The sequence below is a fragment of the Cyprinodon tularosa genome, unplaced genomic scaffold (genome assembly GCF_016077235.1).
Source record: "Cyprinodon tularosa strain WSP-4 unplaced genomic scaffold, ASM1607723v1 ctg348, whole genome shotgun sequence".
Taxonomy (NCBI): Eukaryota; Metazoa; Chordata; class Actinopteri; order Cyprinodontiformes; family Cyprinodontidae; genus Cyprinodon; species Cyprinodon tularosa.
The window spans coordinates 626,442-652,228 of record NW_024039061.1 but is presented as its reverse complement, the minus strand read 5'-3'; the positions used below and the strand labels follow the sequence as shown (position 1 = coordinate 652,228).

At 36.2% G+C, this 25,787-nt stretch overlaps 2 protein-coding genes across 3 annotated transcripts; one reads left to right on the top strand and one right to left on the bottom strand.

Moving 5' to 3' along the window:
* Positions 1–657: 657 nt before the first annotated feature.
* Positions 658–14,440, top strand: LOC119789801 (probable E3 ubiquitin-protein ligase HERC6). The gene is made up of 23 exons (XM_038294903.1): positions 658–892; positions 2,367–2,523; positions 3,031–3,107; positions 3,193–3,420; positions 3,516–3,607; positions 3,924–4,051; positions 4,165–4,319; positions 4,571–4,626; positions 4,713–4,804; positions 6,978–7,037; positions 8,941–9,037; positions 9,199–9,379; positions 9,483–9,634; positions 9,843–9,965; positions 10,065–10,163; positions 10,254–10,430; positions 10,865–11,005; positions 11,428–11,594; positions 12,205–12,271; positions 12,383–12,453; positions 12,590–12,773; positions 12,983–13,085; positions 13,185–14,440. The coding sequence occupies exons 1-23, from the start codon at positions 679–681 to the stop codon at positions 13,403–13,405; spliced, it is 3,042 nt and encodes a 1,013-aa protein (XP_038150831.1). The 5' UTR covers positions 658–678; the 3' UTR covers positions 13,406–14,440.
* Positions 14,441–16,352: 1,912 nt separating this feature from the next.
* On the bottom strand, positions 16,353–22,109 carry yif1b (Yip1 interacting factor homolog B (S. cerevisiae)). Of its 2 annotated transcripts, none has more exons than XM_038294895.1 (8): positions 21,951–22,109; positions 19,292–19,394; positions 19,032–19,161; positions 18,823–18,927; positions 18,368–18,504; positions 18,002–18,157; positions 17,830–17,923; positions 16,353–17,048 (listed from the first exon to the last, which is right to left on the bottom strand). In XM_038294895.1, exons 1-8 carry the CDS (start codon positions 21,985–21,987, stop codon positions 16,893–16,895), a joined length of 918 nt encoding a protein of 305 aa, XP_038150823.1. In that variant the 5' UTR covers positions 21,988–22,109; the 3' UTR covers positions 16,353–16,892. The 2 variants fall into 2 exon arrangements, with proteins under 2 accessions (XP_038150823.1, XP_038150821.1); XM_038294893.1 differs by having other exon boundaries at positions 21,942–22,099.
* Positions 22,110–25,787: the final 3,678 nt, after the last annotated feature.

Genomic DNA, 25,787 nt, shown 5'->3' with positions numbered 1-25,787 from the left:
TGACAGAAACATTTATGAGCGGAGATTTTAACACACACCTTTTTTTTTTATTTTTTTTATTATTATTATTATTTTTTTTTTTTATTGAGAGAAATTTCAAACTATATGATGAAAATTGTTCTGACTTTGATTAGTGTAAAGATCAGTATGCATTCTCATTTGTTTAAAAAAAAAATAAAAGTCCATATATTATTGCATTTATTTAGTGTGCCATGCACATGCATGGTGATGATGCTGAGAATAATATTAGTAGTAATAATAATTAAATATTAATAACAACAATAATATAGTATAATAATGATTATGATGATGATGATGATGATGATGATGATGATGATGATGATGATGATGATGATGATGATGATGATGATGATGATGATGATAAAAACACTCACTCACTCAATTACTCTATTTTGTGAATTTTGGAATTGTTGTAATAAACATGCACATATTCACCTCCTTGATGGGCTTGTGATTTAACTCTCTTTATTCACGTTTCCAAATATATATTTTAAAAAGTCACCATATTAGGATTTATCGGAATATTTGACCTCGGTACTTATCCTGGTTACGGCCCTGCTCACAAGGGAAGTTTTTTTATTTCCGATAGCATTTGAACGCAGCATCAACAAAGTAATCTTACGGTGAGGACTTCAGTGAGTCAGTCTGAGCGCAGACATGCAGCTGTACTGTTGGGGGGACAGCTCCAGTGGACAGTTTGGGGCGCAGGCAGCCCTGGGCCCGGTCTGTTGGACCGGACCAGGGGAGGTAACCGGCATCTGCTGCGGGGAGCGACACACTTTATTCCTCAGAACCGACGGAAAAGTGTTGTCATGTGGACACAACTCTCATGGACAACTTGGACGAAAGAACCATAATGGAAAGATGCTTGGTAATTCATTATCTATATATATGTATTAAAATATTTTAAATTAAATTTCAATTTTTTATTTAAATTATTTTTATTATTTTAAAATATATACATATATTTTAAAACTAATTTAACAAAGTTCCAAATTGATCATACTCATTATGTTGTCGTTGAAGAGATATTTTTGTTGTGTTAAATATTTATTTTTAATATATATATATTTTCTTTTAATATATATATAGCCCCAGGTAAGAATCATAAATAGTTTACTGAATTAAGTTTCAGTTTCGTTTCATCTATAATCGTTCATGTAACGAAACCTAAAACTGGAGGTTAATTACAGTAGGAGCGAAGATATTAAAATAACTTAATATATTTTTTTTATATTATCAACACTTGTCATATTAATTGGAGGTAGCCTACTGTAGTTATATTAAAAATCCTTATTATATCAAAGTCTCATTGAGTTGTATCAGATTGGTTGCTATAGATATATAGCAGTCAGACACTCAAACTTTTTTTAAACTTTCTAATTTTGTTTTATTAAAAGGTAACTAATATTTTTTCAATATAAATTGTATTGTTTCTTTTTACAGATGTTATAGTGTAAAAGTAATGTCATGACAAGACTTCAGCGGGCTTTTTTTTTATATATTATTTTTAGTTTTAACACTCACTGAAGGATAGTACAGCATAGTATATATAAACAAATCCAAACATATTCCAAATTAAGATTACAATATAACAGAAAGAACAAAACTATAAATAATAATAAAGTAAATAAATAAAATGCTTCTCAGTTGGTATCAGTATCGCTCACACTTGACACCCCATTACCTCCACCCTCTTCCAGAAAGGATAAGAATGGATACCATATCTCCTCAAATTTATTTTACCTTTCAATATATAAGTTATTTTTTCCATGACCACGTTAGTTTCAGCCAGTCATTTACATGTGGTGCTTGGACTTTTTTCCAAAACACAGCTAGCTATAAGACTCTTAATTTGTAGCAAACAAATGTCAAGAAATATATATTCCCTTTTTCTCAAAGGCATTTCAGGAGGCTATAAGTACATAACAAATATTTTTGCTGATAGTGCTAGATTAATACTTGTCATTTTATTGATCATGTCCCTCACCCCTTTCCAGAAAAACATTATATGTTCACACTCCCATATGCGATGGTAAAAATCACCTTTGAGTTTGTTGCATTTTGTGCAGGAATATTTTAATTAAATGTAGAATAACTGGCGTTATGTAGGTCTGCATCAACCATTTATTTTGCAATCATTTCAATCTTCCACTTATTGAGTCTGAGCTTCCTTACATGCCTCTGTCCAATCACTCTCACACAGATCTTCTTTTAAGGCTTTCCTCCAGGCTTTTAATTTACTCATTGACAATTTTTTTGATTCTGATGCTATAAGTCTGTATAGATTCAGCTGGCTTTTTAATGTCTTCCTGTATCTTTATTTTCCTGTTTCTTTATTTTAGGATGCGTAGAGGGACTGGGTGATGTCGTCGCTATGGCTTGTGGTCAAGACCATTGTCTGGCTCTATGTGTATCTGGACAAGTGTTTTCCTGGGGGTCAGGAGATGATGGACAGCTTGGGCTGGGAACACCCCCCCCCTGCAGCAATCAGAGACCAAGGCATGAACTGAAACTCACAATATGTGAATCTTGATAGAGATGCACAGATCCACATTTTTTTTTTATTTACCTCACAATACTTGAATTTAGATATCCGTAGAATCCCATAGTTAACAAATACAGTTCACAGTCTTTAGAGTCTGTGATAAAAACAAGAAAATATGATGTGGATGAACGTACACATGAAGAACCTGAAAATTAACTTCAGGTTAGAATAAAGTCAGAAAAGGAAATCATGAAAACAAATATTCCACTGTAAGGGTTCAAAATAGAATGTATTTATTTAACTGAAGCCAGACACTCATTAGGTGATATAGAGAAATAGACTGAATAGATCTACCACTATGGATCAACCTGGCAGGTAAGATTGATGACATCTAGTACCTGCCTACCAAATTTTTTTTCTCTTTAAAATCCAAACTGATAATCATACTAATATCGGATCAGTGCATCTCTATTCTCTAATTTAAATATATCTTAACCCTTTATTGCCTCATCCATTTGCAGTCGAGTACCTATCCCGATGCCCATACAGATCGTCCAGGTTGCTTGCGGAAACGCCCATTCCCTCGCGCTTACCAAAGGTTATACATAGACCAGCTGTGGACGTTTTTCTCTATTTCTTTGTGAAACAAACACCTCAACTTTCATTTCTTTGCTGATTTTTAGGCGGAGACGTCTTCTCCTGGGGTTCAAACAGTCGTGGTCAGCTGGGCCTGGGGAAGGAGGTGGCAATCCAGCAGAGGCCTGTTCTGGTGTGTGCCCTGACCGGAGTCCCAGTGACCCAGATTGCTGCCGGAGGGGACCACACTCTGTTCCTCACGCTCTCTGGCCTGGTGTACTGCTGTGGGGCTAATAAATTTGGCCAGCTGGGGGTCAACAGGGTGGATGAAAAAGGTATGTTAGGTTAATCTTTTTTTTTTAAGTCCTGCAGATGAAGCTTACTTTCATTCAGTGTTGAACTCCTTTTGTCATCCTCCAATCCTGAACAGGCAGGTTTAACATCTGTGTGGTGCCTGCTCTCAGACCTCTGGGCATCTCCTTCATCAGCTGTGGAGAGTCACACTCTGCTGTGCTGACCAAGGTACCAACATTCAAAATTACCGTAAACTTTATCAAAGAAGTCATTCAGAGATATTAGGTGTTTTATTTAGATTTTTATTTTGTTTTTAATTGTGTGTGATACATGTACAGTACATTTGCACCTTAATCCTTATTTATCTTGATATACTGTATATACCTGGATATACCGTATATATATTGTTTATTCTTAATGCACCTTTTTCCTCCTTGTTTGCACCTTCTTTAATTACTATGCCAATATGTGACCAGTGAATTTCTCCACTGTGAGATCAATAAAGCTCATCTAAATCTAATCTAATGATTCTGGGTATTTTTAGGAAGGGAAAGTTTTCACTTTTGGAGACGGGAGCCACGGTCAGCTTGGTCACAGCTCCACTACCAGAGAGGTTCTGCCCAAACTGGTGGAAGGCCTCGGAGAGCCAGCATCTCAGATTGCATGTGGGAGGTAAATATTTCCTACATAAACAATCACTTTGTAAAATTAGGCTAAAAAAATCTCAAGCCTGTATGCCTTTAAATACGCTCTCATGAAACTGATGTTGGGTTCTGGGTCACCAGGCATCACACTCTGGTGTTGACTATTTCTGGACAACTGTTTGCTTTTGGTAACGGAGACAAAGGCCAGCTGGGGACAGGACAAAAAGACAGCAGCCCGTCCCCTTCCCTGGTTCAGCTTCCTTGGACGTCTGACAGCGAAGCAGCTATACCTGGTGGTACGTATGCAGACATCCTGGATGGCACGTGATGGATGATATAAATAATATTGTATTGGTTTGTTTTTTTATTGCTTGTTAATTATTTATTATTGTTACCATTTGGTTATTCTTTTCTTTTTTTGTGCATCTTTTAGATATAACTCAGTCTAAATTGAAATCATTATCTTTTTTCTTAAAGCAAAGCTTTTGAGTTTCAAAATGAATATTCCCAAAGACTAATTTGAATTATTTTTTTTTCTTTTAATCAGAATTGATGTTATCCGCTGGATGGAACACAAATTTCATTTACTCTTCCAGTACAAAGGTAACGTCCACCACACTAAGAGCACTTTTAAATGAACCTAGAAAGAGAATTCCCAGAACTTTTCTGACTAACTAATAACTTTTAAGACCTCCAATCACGGACAAATAATTGGGCGACTGGATAAGACGAAACTACAAAAATGGGTGGCAATGACATACAGCAACGTGGAGGCCAAAAGGTAATCTAATAATTCAACTTTTGGGATTTTTGACTTCCTAATGTTTTTTTCTCTTTTTGCTTTTTGGAAACACTTAAAAGACCATTGAACTAATTTTATTTTTCACCACCATTAACTGCTGTAAATCTAAAATGAGATTTTCCAACCAACATGGTCCAACAGCTAAAAGATCTCGAAAAGTAAAACATCAGGTTCCTATTTAGAGAAGTACATCAATAGGTGGAAAAAAGTCACAAATATCTACCAGTCTGGAAAGGTTTAAAGCTATTTCTAATGAAGCTGGCAATAAACTGGATGATTCAACAGGAAAAGGCAGATTAGTTATTAAAGGCATCTATGGAATATACTCTTTAATCTGACTGAGATGATCTTAGATTACCTTAATTTAAGCAATTCTGCAAGGAGGAGGCCGACCCTTCTCCTGGTGATTAAAAAGTACTTGATACAAATGATTGATGGCAGATGTTGCCATAAGGCAAGGCTAGTTCGAATGCCTTCACATACATTATAAGTGTACACATCATTTGAAGATTTTTAGATTTTAAAAGATTATATTGATTCTAAAATCTGATAACCTAGAACCGTGATTCCCAACCTTTTTTTGACTCCTTTACCCCTTGAACATTTCGTCTTACCGTGAGTACCCCTCTCATATAAAAGTATTGATGATTGTCCAAAAGTGACACAATAACTGATTGTAAAAATAAAAACTATTTTACCTAATCTTTGAATTTGACTATTTAATTCTTAGGCATTTAATTCTTTCCATCTCAAATAAAAAAACAACATAAATATGTTGCCTGGGAGTTAGTAAGGAATCCAGATAAATACAAAATAAAATCATAATATAAACCTGTGTTTATAAAACAAGAGTTCCTTTGAGTAACTCCCTTATAATCATATTTAAAGTTGTTGAATTTGAATCAAAATATAGGGAAAAAAAATGATAGTCGGACTGACTTTATTAGTTTTACTTTGTTTTCATCAAGACACCTGAGCTGCTTTGATGAGCTCCTATAGCTTTTTGTAAAAAACAGCTGATCTCCCAGACTGTTCTCTTCATCCAGTCTGTTCCTCTGCTTGGTTTGGAGGTGTGTCAGAGCTCAAACTCAAACATAAAAGAAAAACGTACTTTTCGATTGATAAAAGCTTGTTTAATTTTCCAATTGAGTCCTCAGAAAGTGAAACAGATCCCAGCTCTATTTTATTTTATTACCTAATAAGTAAAATATTTTCATGTATCCCTTTCAATGCACTCGTAGACCCCTAGGTGTACAAGTATCCCCCGGTTGGGAATCACTGATCTAGCATTAAATCCTTAAAAAATAAAAATAGAAAAATTAAAAATGAAAGAAACCTGCAGATTTCACAACACATTTTTGGTTGGGTGTCCCAAACAAGTTTCACATTTCTGTGACACTACAACAGCAACAACTTGTGCAATGTATAATGTGCATTTTACCATTTGACACCCTGTGCAATAAGTGTTTCACTATATTTGACACCCAGTGCAGTAACTATATATATAAATATACATTTCCATCCACCCTTTGCAATAACCCTGTATAATGATCCTACTGTGAGAAAAAAAAAAGCTGTCGTATGTAGGAACAGACACAGACACTGTATATACTTTGGCACATACTTCCTTTAGCACATTCTTCTTCTTTGACTATTTAAGCTGATGTAAGGAGCAAAATTCTCCACTTTGAGATCAATGTAGTCAATCAATCAATCAATCAAGCAATACCATATTGTAGCTTTGAGGGTTGACCCGATACAATATTGGCACTAATCAAACTTAAATGTATGACTTATTTTGTTCTGTAAAATGTTAGAAAAGGCTTAACACAGTGATATTACTCATACAGAGAACAATTATCAGCAACAATTGGTATGAGAACATTAGACCCATCTAATATTAACAAATGGGTAACAGAAACTTTAAAAAGCAGCAAAGTGTTGCTATTAGCAGGCGATTATAAGAGATATTAGATGCAGGCCAATATAATCCAGATTTATTTTTTTGGCTAATATCGTACCGATATCCAATATTGATATCGGATAGGAACTTCCCTCGTTGTTTTTTTGTGCATACCAGACTGATTAATCTAAAACATCTTTGATTTGTTAATGAGTCTTTTCCTCATACTTTCTTTTTTTTATGGAACAGAGAAATCGAGTCGATGTTTTACACCAGTTCAAGTCTTGTTGCAAGTTTCACAAAACCAGAGTGAGTATGATTTTATAATGGAGAATTAAGTTTTGCAAATAAATAGATACCACATCGCAGATGAGTATCACCGCTCTCGCTTTGACATGAAAATCCCTCACCTTTTGGTAAAATTCACAGTTTTGAATACATCTGGTGTCATGAAGAAAAGGATGTGTCTTTCATAGTTGTCTTAAGGGGGCAGCTTTCCTGCCAACATATTTTTAATGCAACAATAAAAGAATGGAAAGAGAGGATATTTCCTAACTAAGTCACTATTAATTCTTAAAGGTATATTGGAGGATGTTCTTGTTCTGGGTGGATCATCAAAATAAGTGGTCCTCCTAATTGTCAGTCATTCTGGTGATATATTTAGTAAGGCCGTCCTACGTGCTCGTCCCCATTTTCACTTACCAGTGGTGAGTCTGACATAGTGGAAAAATTGCAAATCTTCTTTTGGAAAGTAAGCTTCTATGAGCTATGAGAACAGGAACTTTTAAACAGAGCATGCAAGAGGAGAAATGGGTTTGCATGTTCTCACACGCGATTCCTCTCGGGAGCATGTACAGGGTTGTGCATGTGCACTTTTTTTTTAAAAGTGGAGAGGGCGGGTCGTTTGAAAAAAATGGTCAAAATCCTCCATTATAACTTTAACTTGGAATAAATTGAGACTTCTTGTCGATTTCACATTTCCTTCATGATCACTGTTATTTACACCAATGGTGTCAGTTTCATAAAATGACTCAGATTTGGGCTTAAAAAAGCAGGAATAGACACTTAACTTAATTGACAGTTATGAATAATAAATCTTTTTTTATTGATAGCGCAGTTATCTTCTAAGCCATGGGTATGAGTTTTGTGTGTGTGGCCATGGGGGATGCCTTTTCTGGTGGCCTTTTAAGTGTTTTATAGACACAGATGAAAAGGCACATAGACCTTCCTATACTAGTTATTTGTTATAATTCCTCCTTTTTTATCAGATAGGATGTGAATTTTTTCATCTACTTTCATTATTTTTTTCTCTATTTTCTTTCATATTTTTATATAAATTAACTTTATTTATTTTTTTAATGCATTTCTGAATCTTCATGGTGTTGGGCAGTCTTGCAGACTCTGTAGCTTGTATTCTCTGTCCATATGAGGCGATTCATAAATTTGAGGGGTTTTAACAACAGCAAAACTGTGAAAATCAACCAAGTCTGAAGCCATTTCACTTCCCATCCAGGATGTTTCTCAATTCAAAATGTCTGGTGTAGCGTTGAGTTTCTGGCCTTATAGAGTAGCCCAATAAAAGCCTTGTTATGGCTTAGAAAACACGCAAACTGAACCGAAAAAAACAGGTCCACCCCTTTGTAACGGTGAGTCGTTGAGATCGTAGTTGGCGGAGCGATGTTTTGACCACCTGCATGGCAATGAGGCTTGAGATGATAGCGGGAAGGAATAAACTCTATCACTGGGTTATAGGTTTTCGAGAGCTGAAACATGAGTCCACCCCCCCTGCTCTGTGGATGTTGCATGAGGCAGAGTTAAAGCTTAGCTAAAAGATTCCCATCCCTGGAAAGTTTCATAATCATAATGCCATTAAAGCCTTTTCCATCTACTACCATAAAGGCTCTAAATAACTGGTGACATTTATCCTTGAATAAAAATAAAATTTTAATTAAAAAGAGAAAAATGCTGGAATTAATTGAAATGATCTCAATATTTCTGTGCCTTTGAGGGGAATGTGAAAACAATATGACTGGCAATAACTCATCCCTGATAATGTATAAATACTTTACATCATGCTGTCCTTTAACATTGCTTGATTATTTTATTACAATGCACTAGATTGGTGCTTTTAAACTTAATGCTAAAAAAGAGGGGTTCAACCCTTCTTCACCTTCCTCCCCCCTGACCCGTTGTCCTGTCTGTTTGATACCAGCGGGGCTCCGCTGGAAGCTGGCGCTCTAACAGTGGACCTCCAGGCCGCTCGCCAAGCCTTTGACCAGATGCTGGCCGTCCCTTGGATCAAACAAACAGTTAAGTATGAAACTTTTAAACTCATTCACATAAAATAACAGAAAAGTCATGGAAGTTTTATTTCTATTTAAAACCAGGTTAGACAACAGCACACATGTAGAGCAATTACACGGTGACAGAGAACCCTTTTTTATTTTTTATATTTTTTTCCTCCATGCAGGTGAATCTAAATCTCCTGTTAGATTTGCTCGTTTCATCAATGCATCATTTAAAATCTCCAGAGATCCTCCTGGTTTTGTTGACATGCCCACTTCTACAAGAGGACACAAACGTGATCAATGTAGCTTTGCCTCTGGCAATTACTATTCAGGATCTGAGTGAGAAGACTCTGGAAACATTGAGTAAGAAACTACTGCACCGGCTTCACATCTAGATGCTTTATCGTAAGGTTTAGGAAGGTTAAGGTTTAGGTTTTTTCTGTTTATTAACTTTTTCAATCTGCAGAGAGCCTTTGGTCTTCTCTGTCGGCGGATATTTTGATCAGGCACATCCTGGTGTTCAGAAATGCCCTGGCTTTCATGCTGAGGAACGGCCTGTTGCAAACCCACAACCCAGGAGTCAAATACCTGCTGAAAGCCCTGAAGCTGCTTTACAGAGTCAGTATTGGATTTGGTGAAATCTCACTTTTATAATCTTTATAACTTTTTTGTTATATTTCGTTCAGCAGAATATAAATTGATGCTTTAAATGTATTCGTCTCGCCGGACTGCTGCTGATAGTTTGACTGGCAGTCCTTTATGTGCGTGGAAATCTCAGTAGAATTAAAACATGTTTTCATTATTGAATGAAATAATTTATTTTCAGGCAAACAAAGCTGGAAAGTCCTACAAAGTCCCACTGAGCACCTTTTATGTGGAGGAAATGGAAGGTAATGCTGTTCAGCCGCTTGAGGATGTCACTCTTTGGTTGGCGTTCTCCAAAGAAGAGGTGAAAAATATTTTATGTGTACTTCATTCTGCTTTTTGTTTCTTGTTCCTTTTTCACTAAAAGTCCTTTTTGATCATTTATTTTGTCATTTTTTTAAAGGACGACGACAAAACACCTGCCATTTTCTGCCGCTATCCTTTCGTCTTCCCTCTGGTTTGCAAGGTTGCTGTCTTTAACATCTTGGCACGCGTGATGAAGGTACAGGGCTTCATGAATTATGCTTTATCCTGTTTATGGCTGCAGGCGTTTGGTTCTGGTAAATTTTCACAGAAGTATTTATATCTGCAGGAAGCTCATCATGTTGTTCAGCGAATGCGTCTGCCGTGGTCAAATGACATCCTGGGAGACGCTCTGGACCCCTCTGTCCCGGTCTTCCAGCTGAACCTCAGACGGACTCACCTGATGGAGGACGCTTTCAGACATCTCGCTGCAGCTGATCACTCTGTATTTAAAAGGGCGCTTGTGGTAAACACAACAATAAAAAAAAAAAATTATGTCCATAATGTTTTTTACTTTTTCATATTGTTAGAGATTGAAATTGAATACATAAATAAAAATGTTACTAAAAGTGTAAAAAAAAAAAAAAAAAAAAAAAAGAAATATAAAGAAACAAAAAAACAACTTTTATATATTTGGGAAGAAGTTTATACTTGTAATGTTAGGAATCTGTCTCTCTCTCTCTCTCTCTATATATATATATATATATATATATATATATATATATTTATATATTTATATTTATATATATATATATATATATATATATATATATATATATATATATATATATATATATATATATATATATATATATATATATATATATATATATATATATGCTTGTATACATATGTTTATGTGTGTATCTTAAAAAGCTTTTTGTAATCTTTCTATTGTAGGTTCAGTTTGTAGATGACAGGAAGATCATGAACGTCAACAAAAAAGACTTTTTCCTTCATATGTTTGATGAGCTGATGGATCCTGAATCTGATATGTTCATGTTCAACGACAGTAAGACTCTGGCCTGGTTTCCACCCAAGGTAAGAGCTGCTCATGAAAAAAAACAACAACATCACTGTAGGCAGGCTTATTAGTCAATATGTTTAATAATAATTAATCATCATTGACCTCACAATGGAGAAATTCACTTCTGCATCTTAACCCGTCCCCTTGGGGAGCAGTGGGCTGCCACAGTGTGGCGCCTGGGGAGCAAACGGGGGTTAAGGGTCTTGCTCAGCGACACAGGGTGCAGGCTGTGGGGATCGAACCGAATACTTGCAACCCTTTCCATATCACAATCTCGCTACTCTAACCACTAGGCCAACACTCCCTTCAATTCAAGGTTTAATTTAAAGGTTAAACTTATCTGTGCATGAACATGTGATCATTTAGATGAAATTGAATTGTTGGTTTTCAATGTTCCTGTTTTCTTTGATGTTTTTTTTTTTTTTTAAACAAATAGCCTAAAGTTGAGGAGAAGAAGTACTTCCTGTTTGGCGTCCTGTGTGGCTTGGCTCTTTATAACCACAACATCATACACCTGCCGTTCCCACTGGCTCTCTTCAAGAAGCTGCTCCGCGTCAAAACATCACTGGACGACATGAAGGAGTTTGATCCTTTCTTAGCAGAGTAAGAAACATTAAAAGTCCATGACTGAACGGCTCTCTGCAGGATGCAGCGATGTAAAACTTCACTTCCCTTTAAGATATTATTTTAATTTTTTTTTATTGAGAAAGTTGTTTTTCTTTATTCTTGCTTTCTACCAGGCCTTGAATCTAGTAGATTGGAAAATATGGAATATGGAACAAGGTTTCCAGAAAATTCTTTAGATTTCTTTCTAGAGTTTTTTTCTGACTTAAATGTAATTTTCATCTTTTATCGTTGCATCACCCCCTCTGAAATTCATGATTTTCAGTCTTACCACAGATTAGGCACCTTGTTGGCATTAAAGTTTTAGTCTCGTCCCTCTGGGATCTTTTAAAAACAGAATAAAGGTGGAGTTCATCCAATTTTAGATGAATAAAAAACAAACAAAACAGCACCCCCAACTTAAACACTGAATTGAAAACTATTTAGATGGTATTGTTTAATGGTTTGTGAAACATGAAGATATTAAAACTCAGCTTAATTTTTTTTTTTTTTTTTTTTACACTTGTAACATAACTTTCAAATAATTTTGCTATGAAAAATGTGTAGTTTGTATTTATTGAACTTTCCTCATTGTTTATTCTGTGGTTAGGTCATGGAGGTGCATTTTGGAGGACTACACTCCTGATGAAGTGGAAGCTGCAGAGATGACTTTCAATGTAGGTTTTTGCACAATAGAAAGTGATGGTGAATCTGTCCGGTTCACCCTCTGTAGGCGATGAATATGTGGGTGCAGGTTTCTAACTAACCCATCTATGATGGCTACACAGATGTCCTGGGGTGGTGAGGAAGTTGAACTGGATCCCAAGGAACCTGGAAAATGTGTCACTGGATCCAATAGGTTTGTATTAAAGTGCATTTTCACCTCAGTGTTAAGGTGAAAAGCCTGTCTTTGCTGCCATCAACTGTGGAAATGTGACTTATTTCAGTTAAAAAGCCTTCAGATTTGTAATAATCAGATTTTTCTTTCCCAACAGGAAGCAGTTTGTCGCGGCCTGTATAGACCATGCCTTTAACAAATCAGTGGAGGGAATATTTGAACTCTTCAAACGAGGCTTTTTTAAAGTGTGTAACATAGATGTTGTGGAGTTCTTCCAGCCGGAGGAATTACAGTCGGTCATGGTGGGCCAGGAGACTTACAACTGGGAGGTCTTCAAGCAGGTAGGAGGAACTCAGATATTATTCTTTTAATCTAACAAATGACCACCACGTTATATGATCGTAACAAAAGTAAAATCAAACCGTGTAGGAAAAACTCAGTAATCATTAAGTTATGTAGGTTAATTATGTTTGCTGCTTTTAGAAATGATTCAAAATGTGTAGATAAGTAGCTCTGAATTGTTAAAGGTATTTTATTCTGAAATTTGCAGAACACAGTTTATGAGGGAGAATACCACACCGACCATCCAACCATCATCAGCTTCTGGAACGTGTTTGACAATTTCTCAGCAGAACAAAAGAAAAAGTTCCTCTGTATGTTCTCCACTTCATTTCGTTGTTCATTTAGCATTAGTTTTACATCTGGCCGTGGTTCTCTTACATTCATTGCTTTATTTTTTCCTCCATGCTCAGTGTTCCTCACTGGCTGTGACAGAGTCCCCTTCATGGGGATGGAATACGTCAGGATGAGAGTGGCTCCGTTGCCAGATTCCACAGAGCTCCATTTGCCTGAATCCCTTACCTGCCATTGCCTGTTGCTGCTGCCCAGGTACATGAGATACCCGGTGGATAGGACCATGGAGACCAGGCTCCTTCAGGCCATTAATCACAACAGAGGCTTCTGGAAAGACTAGAGAGCTTTAAAACCCAACGTATTGGTTGCTGTGTCCTGGTTTATTAGCTCATCTGTGATGTTTCCTCATATTTATGACATTTAAAGGGTACCTAAGCCTTTCGGGAAATCTCTCTCCTTTAGATTGATAAAAAAAAACAACATATATATTGGTTTACTCTGATATTTAGGTGGGTAATGAGAAACCTGCTTATTAGAGACACTGGAAAAAAGGAGGGAGTACAGCAGGGTTGGACATAAGGGAGGGATAAATGGAAGGTTGCACCCAAGAAAGGATGTAACAGCTGTGGAGGAAGATCAAGAAGTCCAATGCTGAATCCCCTAAACACTAACCCTCTGTTTGCACATTCCGGCAGAGGGGCTATCCAAAACCATGTATGCTAGTTGGGATGCATTAGTGCAGGATCACTGGAGTCTGGCAGCAGGTGTAAGGGTGAACTATGTACAATCCAGGCACCTTCCAAAGCTGTGAGTGACACTTTAAGAGACTTGGTAGTTAAGGGTTAGTGGTTGGTTTGGGATTCAGCCCCAAAATACTCATGGTTTCCCATAATTCCTTGTTTTTTCTATACTTACATGGAAATACTGAAATCAAAATCCAACCCTTTCTAAATTACGCTTGATTTCAGCTGATTGAAAACAACTCGAAAGCAATGGTTCAAGTTTTGCTGTTTACAACCTTAAATTTAAAGCGTGGTTCATGTAGCAATGCTTTTAACCTTTTACAGATTTTATGTTTTTTTTGTAAATGTTCATCTTCATTTAGTTTCACATTTAACTGTTTTCAGGTCTGAAAAGGAGGTCAGGTGCCAGATTATGTGGCTTAAAATGTACAAAAAACATATATATTCATAAAAGAATCAGTTAAAATGAATGATTGAGCTAAATGTATGCCTTCATTTCAGAAAATACACTGGCCTTTATCAAACAGACTGTACCAGTTTGCTCCTTGCATTATTTATCTTTCTGGTTCTAGAGTAAATAAATATTCTTCACAGCAACGATGTCATAGTTTTCATTCTGAAAAAAAATTAAATAAATATGCACATCTGTGTCCAACATGGTGTGTTTTACAGGTAAACTATTTAATTCTCCTGTGCATCAAGTAGATAAGCTGTTTTGATACAAATTACAGGTGCTGGTCGTAAAATTAGAATATCATGAAAAAGTAGATTGATTTCAGTAATTCCATTTAAAAAGTGAAACTTGTATATTATATTCATACATTACATACAAACTCATATATTTCAGATGTTTATTTTGTTTAATTTTGATGATTACAAATGACAACAAATGAAAATCTCAAATTCATCATATCAGAAAATTAGAATATTACTGAAGACCAATAAAAACAAAGGATTTATAGAAATGTTGGCCAACTGAAAAGTATGAACATGAAAAGTATGAGCATGTACAGCACTCAGTATTTAGTTGGGCCTCCTTTGGCCTGTATTACTGCAGCAATGCGGCGTGGCATGGAGTCGATCAGTCTGTGGCACTGCTCAGGTGTTATGATAGCCCAGGTTGCTCTAATAGTGGCTTTTAGCTCTTCTGAATTGTTGGGTCTGGTGTATTGCATCTTCTTCTTCACAATACCCCATAGATTTTCTATGGGGTTAAGGTCAGGAGAGTTTGCTGGCCAATTAAGAACAGGGATACCATGGTCCTTCAACCAGGTACTGGTAGCTTTGGCACTGTGTGCAGGTGCCAAGTCCTGTTGGAAAATGAAATCTGCATCTCCAAAAAGTTGGTCAGCTGCAGGAAGCATGAAGTGCTCTAAAACTTCCTGGTATGTGGCTGCGTTGACCCTTGACCTCAGAAAACACAATGGACCAACACCAGCAGATGACATGGCACCCCAAACCATCACTGACTGTGGAAACTTTACACTGGACTTCAAGCAACGTGGATGAAGTGCCTCTCTTCTTTTCCTCCAGACTCTGGGACCTTGATTTCCAAAGGAAATGCAAAATTTACTTTCATCAGAGAACATGACTTTGGACCACTCACCAGCACTCCAGTCCTGTTTCTCTTTAGCCCAGGCAAGACGCTTCTGACGCTGTCTGTGGTTCAAGAGTGGCTTGATTCAAGGAATGCGACAGCAGAAACCCATGTCTTTCATACGTCTGTGTGTGGTGGTTCTTGAAGCACTCACTCCAGCTGCAGTCCACTCTTTGTGAATCTCCCCCACATTTTTGAATGGGTTTTGTTTCACAATCCTCTCCAGGGTGCGGTTATCTCTCTTGCTTGTACACTTTTTTCGACCACATCTTTTCCTTCCCTTCGCCTCTCTATTAATGTGCTTGGACACTGAGCTCTGTGAACAGCCAGCCTCTTTAGCGATGACCTTTTGTGTCTTGCCCTCCTTGTGCAAGGTGTCGATGGTCGTCTTTTGGACAACTGTCAAGTCAGCAGTCTTCCCCATGATTGTGTAGCCTATAGAACTAGACTGAAAGACCATTTAAAGGCTTTTGCAGGTGGTTTGAGTTAATTAGCTGATTAGAGTGTGGCACCAGGGGCCATCAATTTTGAACCTTTTCACAATATTCTAATTTTCTGATATGATGAATTTGAGATTTTCATTTGTTGTCATTTGTAATCATCAAAATTAAACAAAATAAACATCTGAAATATATGAGTTTGTATGTAATGTATGAATATAATATACAAGTTTCACTTTTTAAATGGAATTACTGAAATCAATCTATTTTTTCATGATATTCTAATTTTATGACCAGCACCTGTAAGTCGCTTCATTTCACCAGCCTCTTCTATTTTTAGTAAACTTTGACCTCAGGTCAACATCCAATCACTGCTCTGCTTCAGCATTAAAACAGCTCATTGCTTCCAGACGAAACGTTTCCTACTTAACTAGCTTTAAGAGCTCCAGAAATAATTCACTCCATGATTTGAAAGAAGACTTAACATTGCAATTGAAACATCTGATATTAAATTATATTTATTAAGCAGTAATCAGGTATATACTTGTTTTTTTTGCAACAAAGGTAATTTCCTTCTAGCAGATCCTGAAAGAAATATACACAAGACTTTGTCTAAATGCTCTGTAAGCAGCCAACCAGTTCATGTTCTGGTTTACAGTTTCTTCACATCAGATGCGGGGCAGGTGTGCAGCTGTGCGGCTAAAACAAATTAGCCTTTGACAACCAGAGTAAATTCTGCAACATAAAAATTCACAGACGTACATAAATATTCATAAAAACATTGCCATCATGCAATTACACAGTAAAACACAAATGAAAGCCACCTGTTTTTGCTACAAAATCTGAAGACATTAAATATAAAAAAAGGCCAAACTAACACGTGGCTGTGCTCAGAGGAGCGGAGACGTCCCCTCTTTATTGTTTGGTGACGGGAGTTCTGCTCATTGAGTGTAGCAATGTGGTTCTTTGTGGATAACTTTTTTTTGTTGTTGTTTCTGAGATGATGAATTTGATTGACAGCAGAGTTCTTCTACAAACTTGACGCTTTTATCTGATGAGATGGTAGGTGAGCCAGTACATGAAGACGGGCTGCGCCGCTGCGATGGACATGGTCAGGTACATCCTCAGTTGGTTCCTGGTTCCTCTCACCAGCTTCCCTTCAGCCGCCGCCTCGGATAAGAGCTTCAGACGCAGAGTGCGGATCTGTCCAGAAACGTGCAGGAACGTTAGAAGACAGGAGTGCTCTGGGTTGGTGGAAATGGAGGTTTTACTCCATCTCTGAGCATGCAAACTAAGTTAACAGCTTAAACTAATTGGTATAACTGTTTAACTTTTCCTCATGTTTAGCAGAAGACATCCTCACGATGTCCAGGACTTAGGAGCCATTTTCCAAAATCCTATAGGATAATTCTGCCTTCAAGTTTGTGATTTTAAACTCAAGCTAAAGTCTATCAGTCTATCTGAGCTGCTGTGGTATGAAAGAAAAAGCCTACAAAGTTTGCTTAATTTGATTAAGAAAGGTGGTTAAAATCTCCAGAGTGGTGGAACTGGCCCATCACCGAGGTAAAGACAATAATATCTTATAAAATATAATACCTTATGTTTCACTATTAATATTCAGAATCATACATAAAATACTTGGATGATCCAAACTATTTAGTTGTTCAAAAAAAACAAATCTACAAAGCATAATCTAAACAAATTGATTTTTTTTCTAATACAGATGAATAATAAAGGTAAGAAAAGCTTCCAATCAATGTAACCATTTAGTGAACAGTAACAGGATTTATTAAAAATTGAACGGGATCAGAGGTGTGCATCAGCGTGTTCCCATATGTCACACATTTGTATAAAGGTGTGCTTGTAATGACTTATGAAGTGGGTTTGGATGACTTGCAGAATAAGGAAGAAGTATAACTATCCTGACTGGTTGTGTACAAGGATTTCATGAATTAAAATCAGTACAAAGAGGCTACATACTCACCATAAAGACAAAGATGGCTCCACAAAACCACAACATAGACAGATAATATGCCAGCCTTCCAAATAGAAGACCTGCGATGATCCCTATAATCATTCTAAAAAAAAAAATAGACCATGACGGTTAAATTGTTATTGGAAAAATTAGTTTGATGGTGCTATATATCGGTACATACCCAACATATTTGTATCCTGAAAAAGCCACAAGGTCTATGGTGGTGAGGTCTGTGTTTACAGTGACGAGGTAGAGGGAGAGCAGGACGGCCAGGACCTCCATGATCAACCAAACCAACGCTGAGCTGGCCTGGACTCCCAGAAGCTCTGGGGAAAACCTGAGCAACATATCAGAAAGGTTTTATCATTGGTAGTACGACATAAAAGGGACATCATTAGTCAACATTCATCATTCATTCCCAGGTTCTCCACAGTCCTATTTATGAATTTAGGCAGCAACCTCATAAATGGGAAACAGATGTCAAGCATGCTTTTATCTGCAGAAAAAATATAAAGCTTTGTATTAGCAGAAATGTGGCTAACTGTACCTGTTCTGTGTGCCCAGAGCCAGCCCAGCCACCAGGATGTATGTGATGAAGGCCATAGTAGGAATGTAAAGATCTGGAGCGTTTACATCAAAGCGGGGGGCGACAGGGGTGTCCTGCTGGTAGCTCACCTCCCAATTCTACAGAATAGACACATTCCACACAATAATTAGGTCTGTTATCTTGATATTTTTCCCAAAATTATTTACAACTTTATTTACATGGTTTGTAAAAGAAAAGAAAAATGTGTTGTTAAGTTTCATCTAAAGGGAGATGGTCTGGTTTGTATCATGGGTCATATGGATTAAAACCAAACTAAAAGTCATACAATTAGTTAATCACAACTTCACATTTTGCAATTGAAATCCTTTATTTCGAACAATAAAAGCCCATCAAGTACAGAAATTAAACTCCAATCACTCCCAGAGAGGGTTAATTCATAGTAAAGCCAAGCCTACCTTGTGCATGTAAGGAAACACTAAAATTCCCAGCTTCTTTCCCACGTATACCGTGTCCACAGCAAAGTAGTATTTGAGCTTGGAAATCGGAATAAACCTGTCCAGCTAAAATCAAACAAACACACAAATTAAATCCTGCTTACATAGCCTCAGTGGATTTTTTTTTTTTCGGCTTATGCAGATCAGCTAAATACTTCTGGAAATCTTACATTTTTGTCCACCATTTCCCTCCCCTGGGTCGCCAGTGAGCTGCCGTACGCCATCGCCAGGTTGGACATGGGGTCAGACAGGAAGGACTGACCAGGAGGTCCTGCTGCTTGAGGCCCAGCCTGCTGATTTCTGTCCAGAAATGATTGGAATAATATTTAAACTAGAAGCCAAAATATTTAGGAAAAATAATATTGTTTCCATTTATCAACAACTGGAGAAGTTTCCGACTGGTTTAAACCTGTCAAAGGACGGCTCCCACCTGTAGACGCCTTGGTTCGCAGGCCCAGCTGCACTTGTGTCATCAAACAGCTGACCACCATCTGGTCCATCCACAGAACTGTTCCTCAGACGCATGTTATGTTCTGCGCGGTGAAAAGCAAGGCATTTAATTAGAAATAATCTGATTGTGTTTCTAATATCAAGCAGAAGTAGCTACTCTAGCATCAACCATTAAAAAATCCAACATGCAATTCTTCACAGCTTTCCTACATTTTCTAGATGAGTCTCTCGCTAAACACACAGACCAACTATTTGCACTGGATGCAGCAGGATGCAAAGGTCTTACTTTTAAATGGACCTGAAGTTTTTCCAATTTCTTTGGCATTACAGTCTAGACTGATTGGTCTACAGTTTAAAAGTCGACAATGAGTCACAATCTGTTATTAAAAGTGTGACAAAGGAAGGTTTGGATTAGAGTGAAAAGTTAACTTTTCACATAGTGTTTATAAAAAAATATGTTTAAGGGGAAATGGCTGAGGAGCTAACGTCATTGTGTGTCTTAAGTAAAATGTAAGTGTTAAAGGGACCTCGTCATGTTCTATGACTATGAATTTCTACACCAGTACACCTCTGGTTGCAAACAAAGATTTTCTGATTCAATCATTAAACTCTGGATATCATCTTAAATTTTTCCGTTTTACACCTCGTTTACGCTCCATTTGTAACAACCTGAATAAGTTCTTACATTCATGCTGATTTTTGCAGTTTCTGTATTAGTCACTTAAATAACATACTGATGTCATTTTTGCACATGTATGGTGTTTGCTATTTTTTCCCCCCTACACATTACCATGAAAAAGTCCACAGCTGTATAATGATTATTTAATCTGCATATGCACAGTATTTATATTAAAAAAACACCATACAGTACAGTATTTTATTTGTTCAATTTCCTATCTCATTTATTCATTTCAGTCATTTATTCTGTTATATTAAATACGATTTGTTAAGGTCCAAATTTGTGTGACCACTTTTTCTATAATATTTTGCTGCTGTAACACAACAATTTCCCCATTGTGGAACAATAAAGGGATTTTTTATATTTATATATTTCTCATAACAATACCAGTTAACTGGAAATACGAAATTGTGCATGAGCAGAATGAGGAAGGAAGGAGAAGCAATGAAGTCAGCAACATGCAGTGGAGGTATGAAAAGAAAGCAGATAGGTTCAAGATAAAGTCTGGAAAAAGTGCAAAAAAGAAAAACAAACCCCCCAAAATTGAAAGGTCTATATTACATGAACTTTGATGTTTACGTTAGCAGGAGTTAAAGCTGCAGAAGCACTCAGATTTCTGTCTAGTTGATGGATGGATATGTTCATGATCTTACTGATACTGACACTAAGGATAGCAATGTTGTTCTAAGACTCCATTTTTTTCAGACAGAAACGTTTATACGGTATTTGTGCAATATTTGCCATTGTTCAACTTTTCAGTTTGGTAAAAAAGATACAAATTATTAATATATACATATTTTTTTGCTTATAGTTATGCTCTACTGCCAGGAGAATTTGGCAACTTATTTCTGCTGATTGCAGCTGATGCAAACATTATTTTTAGACTCAAAAGCCCCGTTTTCTGCTTTCGGCTAATGGCAAACACAGGATAATTAGTATTCTATCCAGCTGCTTAAAAACAAAGCAATTAATGTCTATCTCAAACTAGAAGTTTAAATGAATGAGTTGCTTTCGTTTAACTTGTAATCTTTTAATAATAAAACAACTCAGCTTTGATTTCTTAACACTATATCAACTCTTTACCTTCTCCGACCTTTTTTTCCCCACCTTTAATGAGGAAGATCCCATCAAGATTTACAAATATATTTTTTCAAAGGAGCCCTGGGATTTTTTTAAATGTTGCATAAAGAATTAAAATAACTTTCAGGGAAAAGGGAAAACGTTACAAAGCATAATACTACAGACAGAATGTATGGTGTTTAAATAATGAACTTATATATGCATTAGATTCCAGGCAGTCATTTGCAGTTGTATTATGCATGTATGCATGTTGCAAAGGCAACATGCATACATGCAATACTGAAACTTAATTTGCAGGCCTTAATTTTAGATACTGACCACAAAAGTGATTGCAGTTAAAAAGAAAATCTTTCTTTGTTTGTTGTCTGAAATACTTTTTTTCACACTTATCAAAACAAACAGAAAAACCAACATAATCAGTAACACGACTAAAGACAACTAAAATAATAATACTTTTGAATCTGTTAATTATTTAGCTCTAATTGTGTCATCACCTCTTTATTAAAGCTTAGAAATCCAAATACATTTGCAAGTTAAATACTTAACAGTTAGAAAGAAATTTGTAAAATATACCTTCACGCATAAAATTAAAACAAAAAAAATGAAACGTTATCCCAAAACTCCACACATTTCCAGCTAATTTAAGGACTTTATAAACTGATTAACATAGTTGCCAAAGATAACATTTATCAACGCTGAAGACCGAAAGGAAAAGGGAGAATAGAGATTGTGAAAGACGCCATAGGTTTTATTAGTTCAACTAACTGTTAGCTTCAACCGGCCGGTAAAACACAGAGAGCTACGGAAAGCAGCTAGCATTAGCCTCCAGTTGCATTTCCTCAGTAAACATGTTCGAACAGAAATCACGTACGTAACTTACGCTGTCTGAACCCACTCTGTGCGGCGGAATAATCCATCTGAGCAGACTTTAAACAAACAGCAGCTGTCAACTATCCAAATGGTAATCAACTTGTCAGCCGCAAGAGGAAGTTAAGACTCATTCATAACATTCACCCGGAAGGGAAAGTTAGGTTTTTCTTCTTCGTCTTCTTGTCGAAATGTTTATGGCGGTTGGCAAAAACGTTAGGTGAGTATTACCGACACCAACTGGTAGTGAGTGTGAACCACATGGCAAAAAAACAAAACAAAAACAAAAACTATATCCTGTTATACAATTCCTGATTCCTTCCTTTTGCAGAAAATCAACAATGTCAAGTTTCATTTTCACATTACTAAGTTTCCTAATTAACTTGTTTCTCTCTACCAAATGTTTCCTACAATTCAAAATAACATGTTCCACTGTCTCATATCTTACCCGCAGTCCCATTTCATTTCCCTGTCTGATGTTTCCCTATTAAAAATAATGACCTATTCTGACCTATACCGCCATCTAGTGTTTCTGAAGGGGTAATGCTCATCTCAGCTTGAGATCAGCGCCTGTTTCACATATCAGGCGCTGATCGGTAGAAATGACATCATTTCAGTCAAATACGTCTTTTTTTTTTTTTTTTTATCCAATTCAAAGTTAATATAATTTGAGCTCATTTTCTTATCTAGATTCCTAAAAAATATTTTATTTTATTTTTCCAGTGACCCCAAAGTTGTGGTCCAAAGGTTAATATTTGTTTTTATCCTGTTAAATTTGGAATTGTTCCTTAAAAGCTGGCTGATTACACATTGAGGTAAATTATGACTTTCCTCCATAATGCAGGGCTAACCATTCGGTGCAAAAAGAGACTTCTTTCAACCTCTAAAATACACAATCTGTTTGTCCAAATATATTTAGTACATCGTTGGCATTAGGGAACACTGATGAAAATAAACTTTAAGTTATCAAATATTATGTGCTGGTTAATGTATAACAACAAATGCAGTGTCATGCTAAATCTATGCATATTTATGCCCCTTGAACTTTACTTTAAGAATCTATTTACTGAACAATTATTAGAAACACACTCCACAAATCTGGGCTTTGTAGACTTTGTGACTTGAAGACAGTGATGGTTTCATAAGACAACCTGTTTTTAATTAGTAAAAATCCATGCAGTATGTGAAGGAGGTGCTTTGATCAGAGGAGACATGGATTATACTTTTGGGTTTATATACAAAATTGTATGTGCTGCACAAAAAAACTTCTATACTTCACCCTGAAAACACCATCACCATGGGGAGACATGGTGGCAGCAGCATCAGGTTATGGGGATTCTGTTCTTCCACAGTAGTAGGAAAGCTCATGAAAGTTAATTAAAGAACAATGGAAAACATGTAAAGTGGGCTAGAAGATAGAGGGCTGCTACGAACTGGGACAACCCCCCCCCCAAAAACAGAGCTATCTATATCATGTTCACCTTTGGAATTACCTCAGACTCAGGCTTTGCTGACACAATGTTATTAATAGTTGTGTTTCTATTAAAGATGCAAGATAAAAAACGACAACAAAGTAGACCAATTAAATTGACTGAATGACCAGTACTCTGTTTGGTCATTATTTTTATAGGTATCTTCCTTTTTGATTAATGTCGTATTTACAAGAATCAAGAAGCTTTCATTCAATCATTTCCCCCATAATGATATTTTGTTAATTCACAGAATACAACAGTGGCTGCTACTACTCCAGGTTTAAGCCTCTTTCTGCCACTTACATCTAATGTGTAAAGAATAATATAAATAATGATACCAACAACTGTACAGCTGTAACTACAAGAAAACAAACCACAGAATGGGAGAAAAGAAGGAAGAGGGGCACTTTTTAGTGACTGACAAGCTCCAGCTAAGCACAGCTGCAACTGCAAGGCAGACCCAAGACAGAGGAGAAGAAAAAGGTCAGCAGAAGATTCTAAATATAATACATCAATTAAAAACAATTTCACATACCGAATTTTCATCAGGCAGCTACCACTCTATTGATTTACTAAATTCAGCAAATAAAGATATTAGAATAGCTCTGATTGGAAAGACAGGTAATGGAAAAAGTGCCTAGTGTAACACCATCCTGAATCAAGAAGCATTGCATTCTGTTTTCTCTCCAGGTTCTGTGACATCAGAGAGCAAAATGCCACAGGTGAGGTGAACGAAATCAGAGTTGCAGTGATCGACATGCCAGGGATTTATGATACAACTGCTGGGGCAAGTGTGTGAAGAAGCACAAAAGTACTCAATGGCTCTTTTCACTCATGGTGAGAAATGTGGTAAACTTAGATATTTGAAATACACATGTCATTGGAGGTATCATGTCTGGTTTGAACGATTGGTCGCCTTGGTTCAGTTAAACTCTTTAAACTCTATAATTAAAACTGTAAAATTAATTTTCTTATACATAAACAATAGTATGTACGTACATTAATGTAAGGCAATGAAAAGAAGTAGATTTAGTATAAAGCCTGTTAAATGTCTGTATTTTGAAAGAATTACACATTTTTCTTGGAAGTAATTTAATATCCTTTTAACATTTGTACAAGTTCTTTTTGCACATAATATAACTAACTTGCAGCTCCATAGACGTTGTACTAATCAGAGGTTTGGGAAAACACATATAAAACAATTAAAAACAAAATTTCCCTAATGTAAAATTAAGGGCTATAATTTTGTAAGAGACAAAATTAAAACTGGTTTTGAGAAAAATGTGTTTGCTGTTGCAGGGGTTTTTCTATGAAAAAAAAATATTTTATGGGAAATGAAATCCATATAAAACTCTGCAGACATTATCATTATTTCTAAAGAAGACAATTATCTTGAGAGGGGTGAGACATAATTTTAAAAGTGAATTAGTTTTTGTTTTTTTTCTTTTTTTTCCTTCTTGTTATGGATGAACTTTCAAAAGTATTGTTAATGTTCTTGTTGGTAATAAGCTGGTTGGTAATAAACATATACCTTTCAGTGATTTTTTTTTACCATGATTTTAAAGATGGAAAGAAAACTGGGTTAAATGTATCTAACTATGTAAAAGTAGTCCATAGAGTAGCTAAAAAAAATAGTTTTGGACCTTGGAGCCCCTGCAAATATTTAAGAACATATTTTGGACAAAACTCCATATCTGTTAAATATACAGAAGATTCAAATTTGCCCCAAAAATACTTTTAAACACTTTACTAAATCTTTAAACAAAATGACCACATCCACATCTTTCCTTTGCTGTCAGCTCTCAGAAAGAAATTTGTACTTCAGAGGCATTGACTTTATGAGAATGGATGCCTCATTAAGATTATGATGAGAAATTAGGTAATTGATGAAAAAGGATTTTCCCTGCAGAGATCTGATCCTCAGGAAGATAAGTTTATAAGCCAGTTCAATTAAGAAGCTTTCATGAGTACATTGAGGCAGACCTACAGTTGGTGCCTCATTGGAGCACAATATCTGCCACTTTAGATGACTAGAAATATAGGAGAAGCAGTAAATACAAAAGCAGCTTACAGAAAATAACAGTCAATTGATTAAAGCATAAACAGATCAAATGTATCTTTTTATTTTATTGCACTTTGATCCAGTAGAATTTGAGTTTCTTCTTGGCATTCATTTATCACTTTTCTATATAATTCCAGACTGGGACTTGCATTAAGCCAAGGCCTTTTCTTGAATTAGGTATATGATTAGGAGAGAGATGAAAGAAGACAATCTTTCACCTTTCAGTTTTTTGATTGTACAATCAATTGTATCATCAAAACTATACACCATGTTCCTCCCACCATACAAATAAACCTAGTTAAAGTTTATGGTTCCA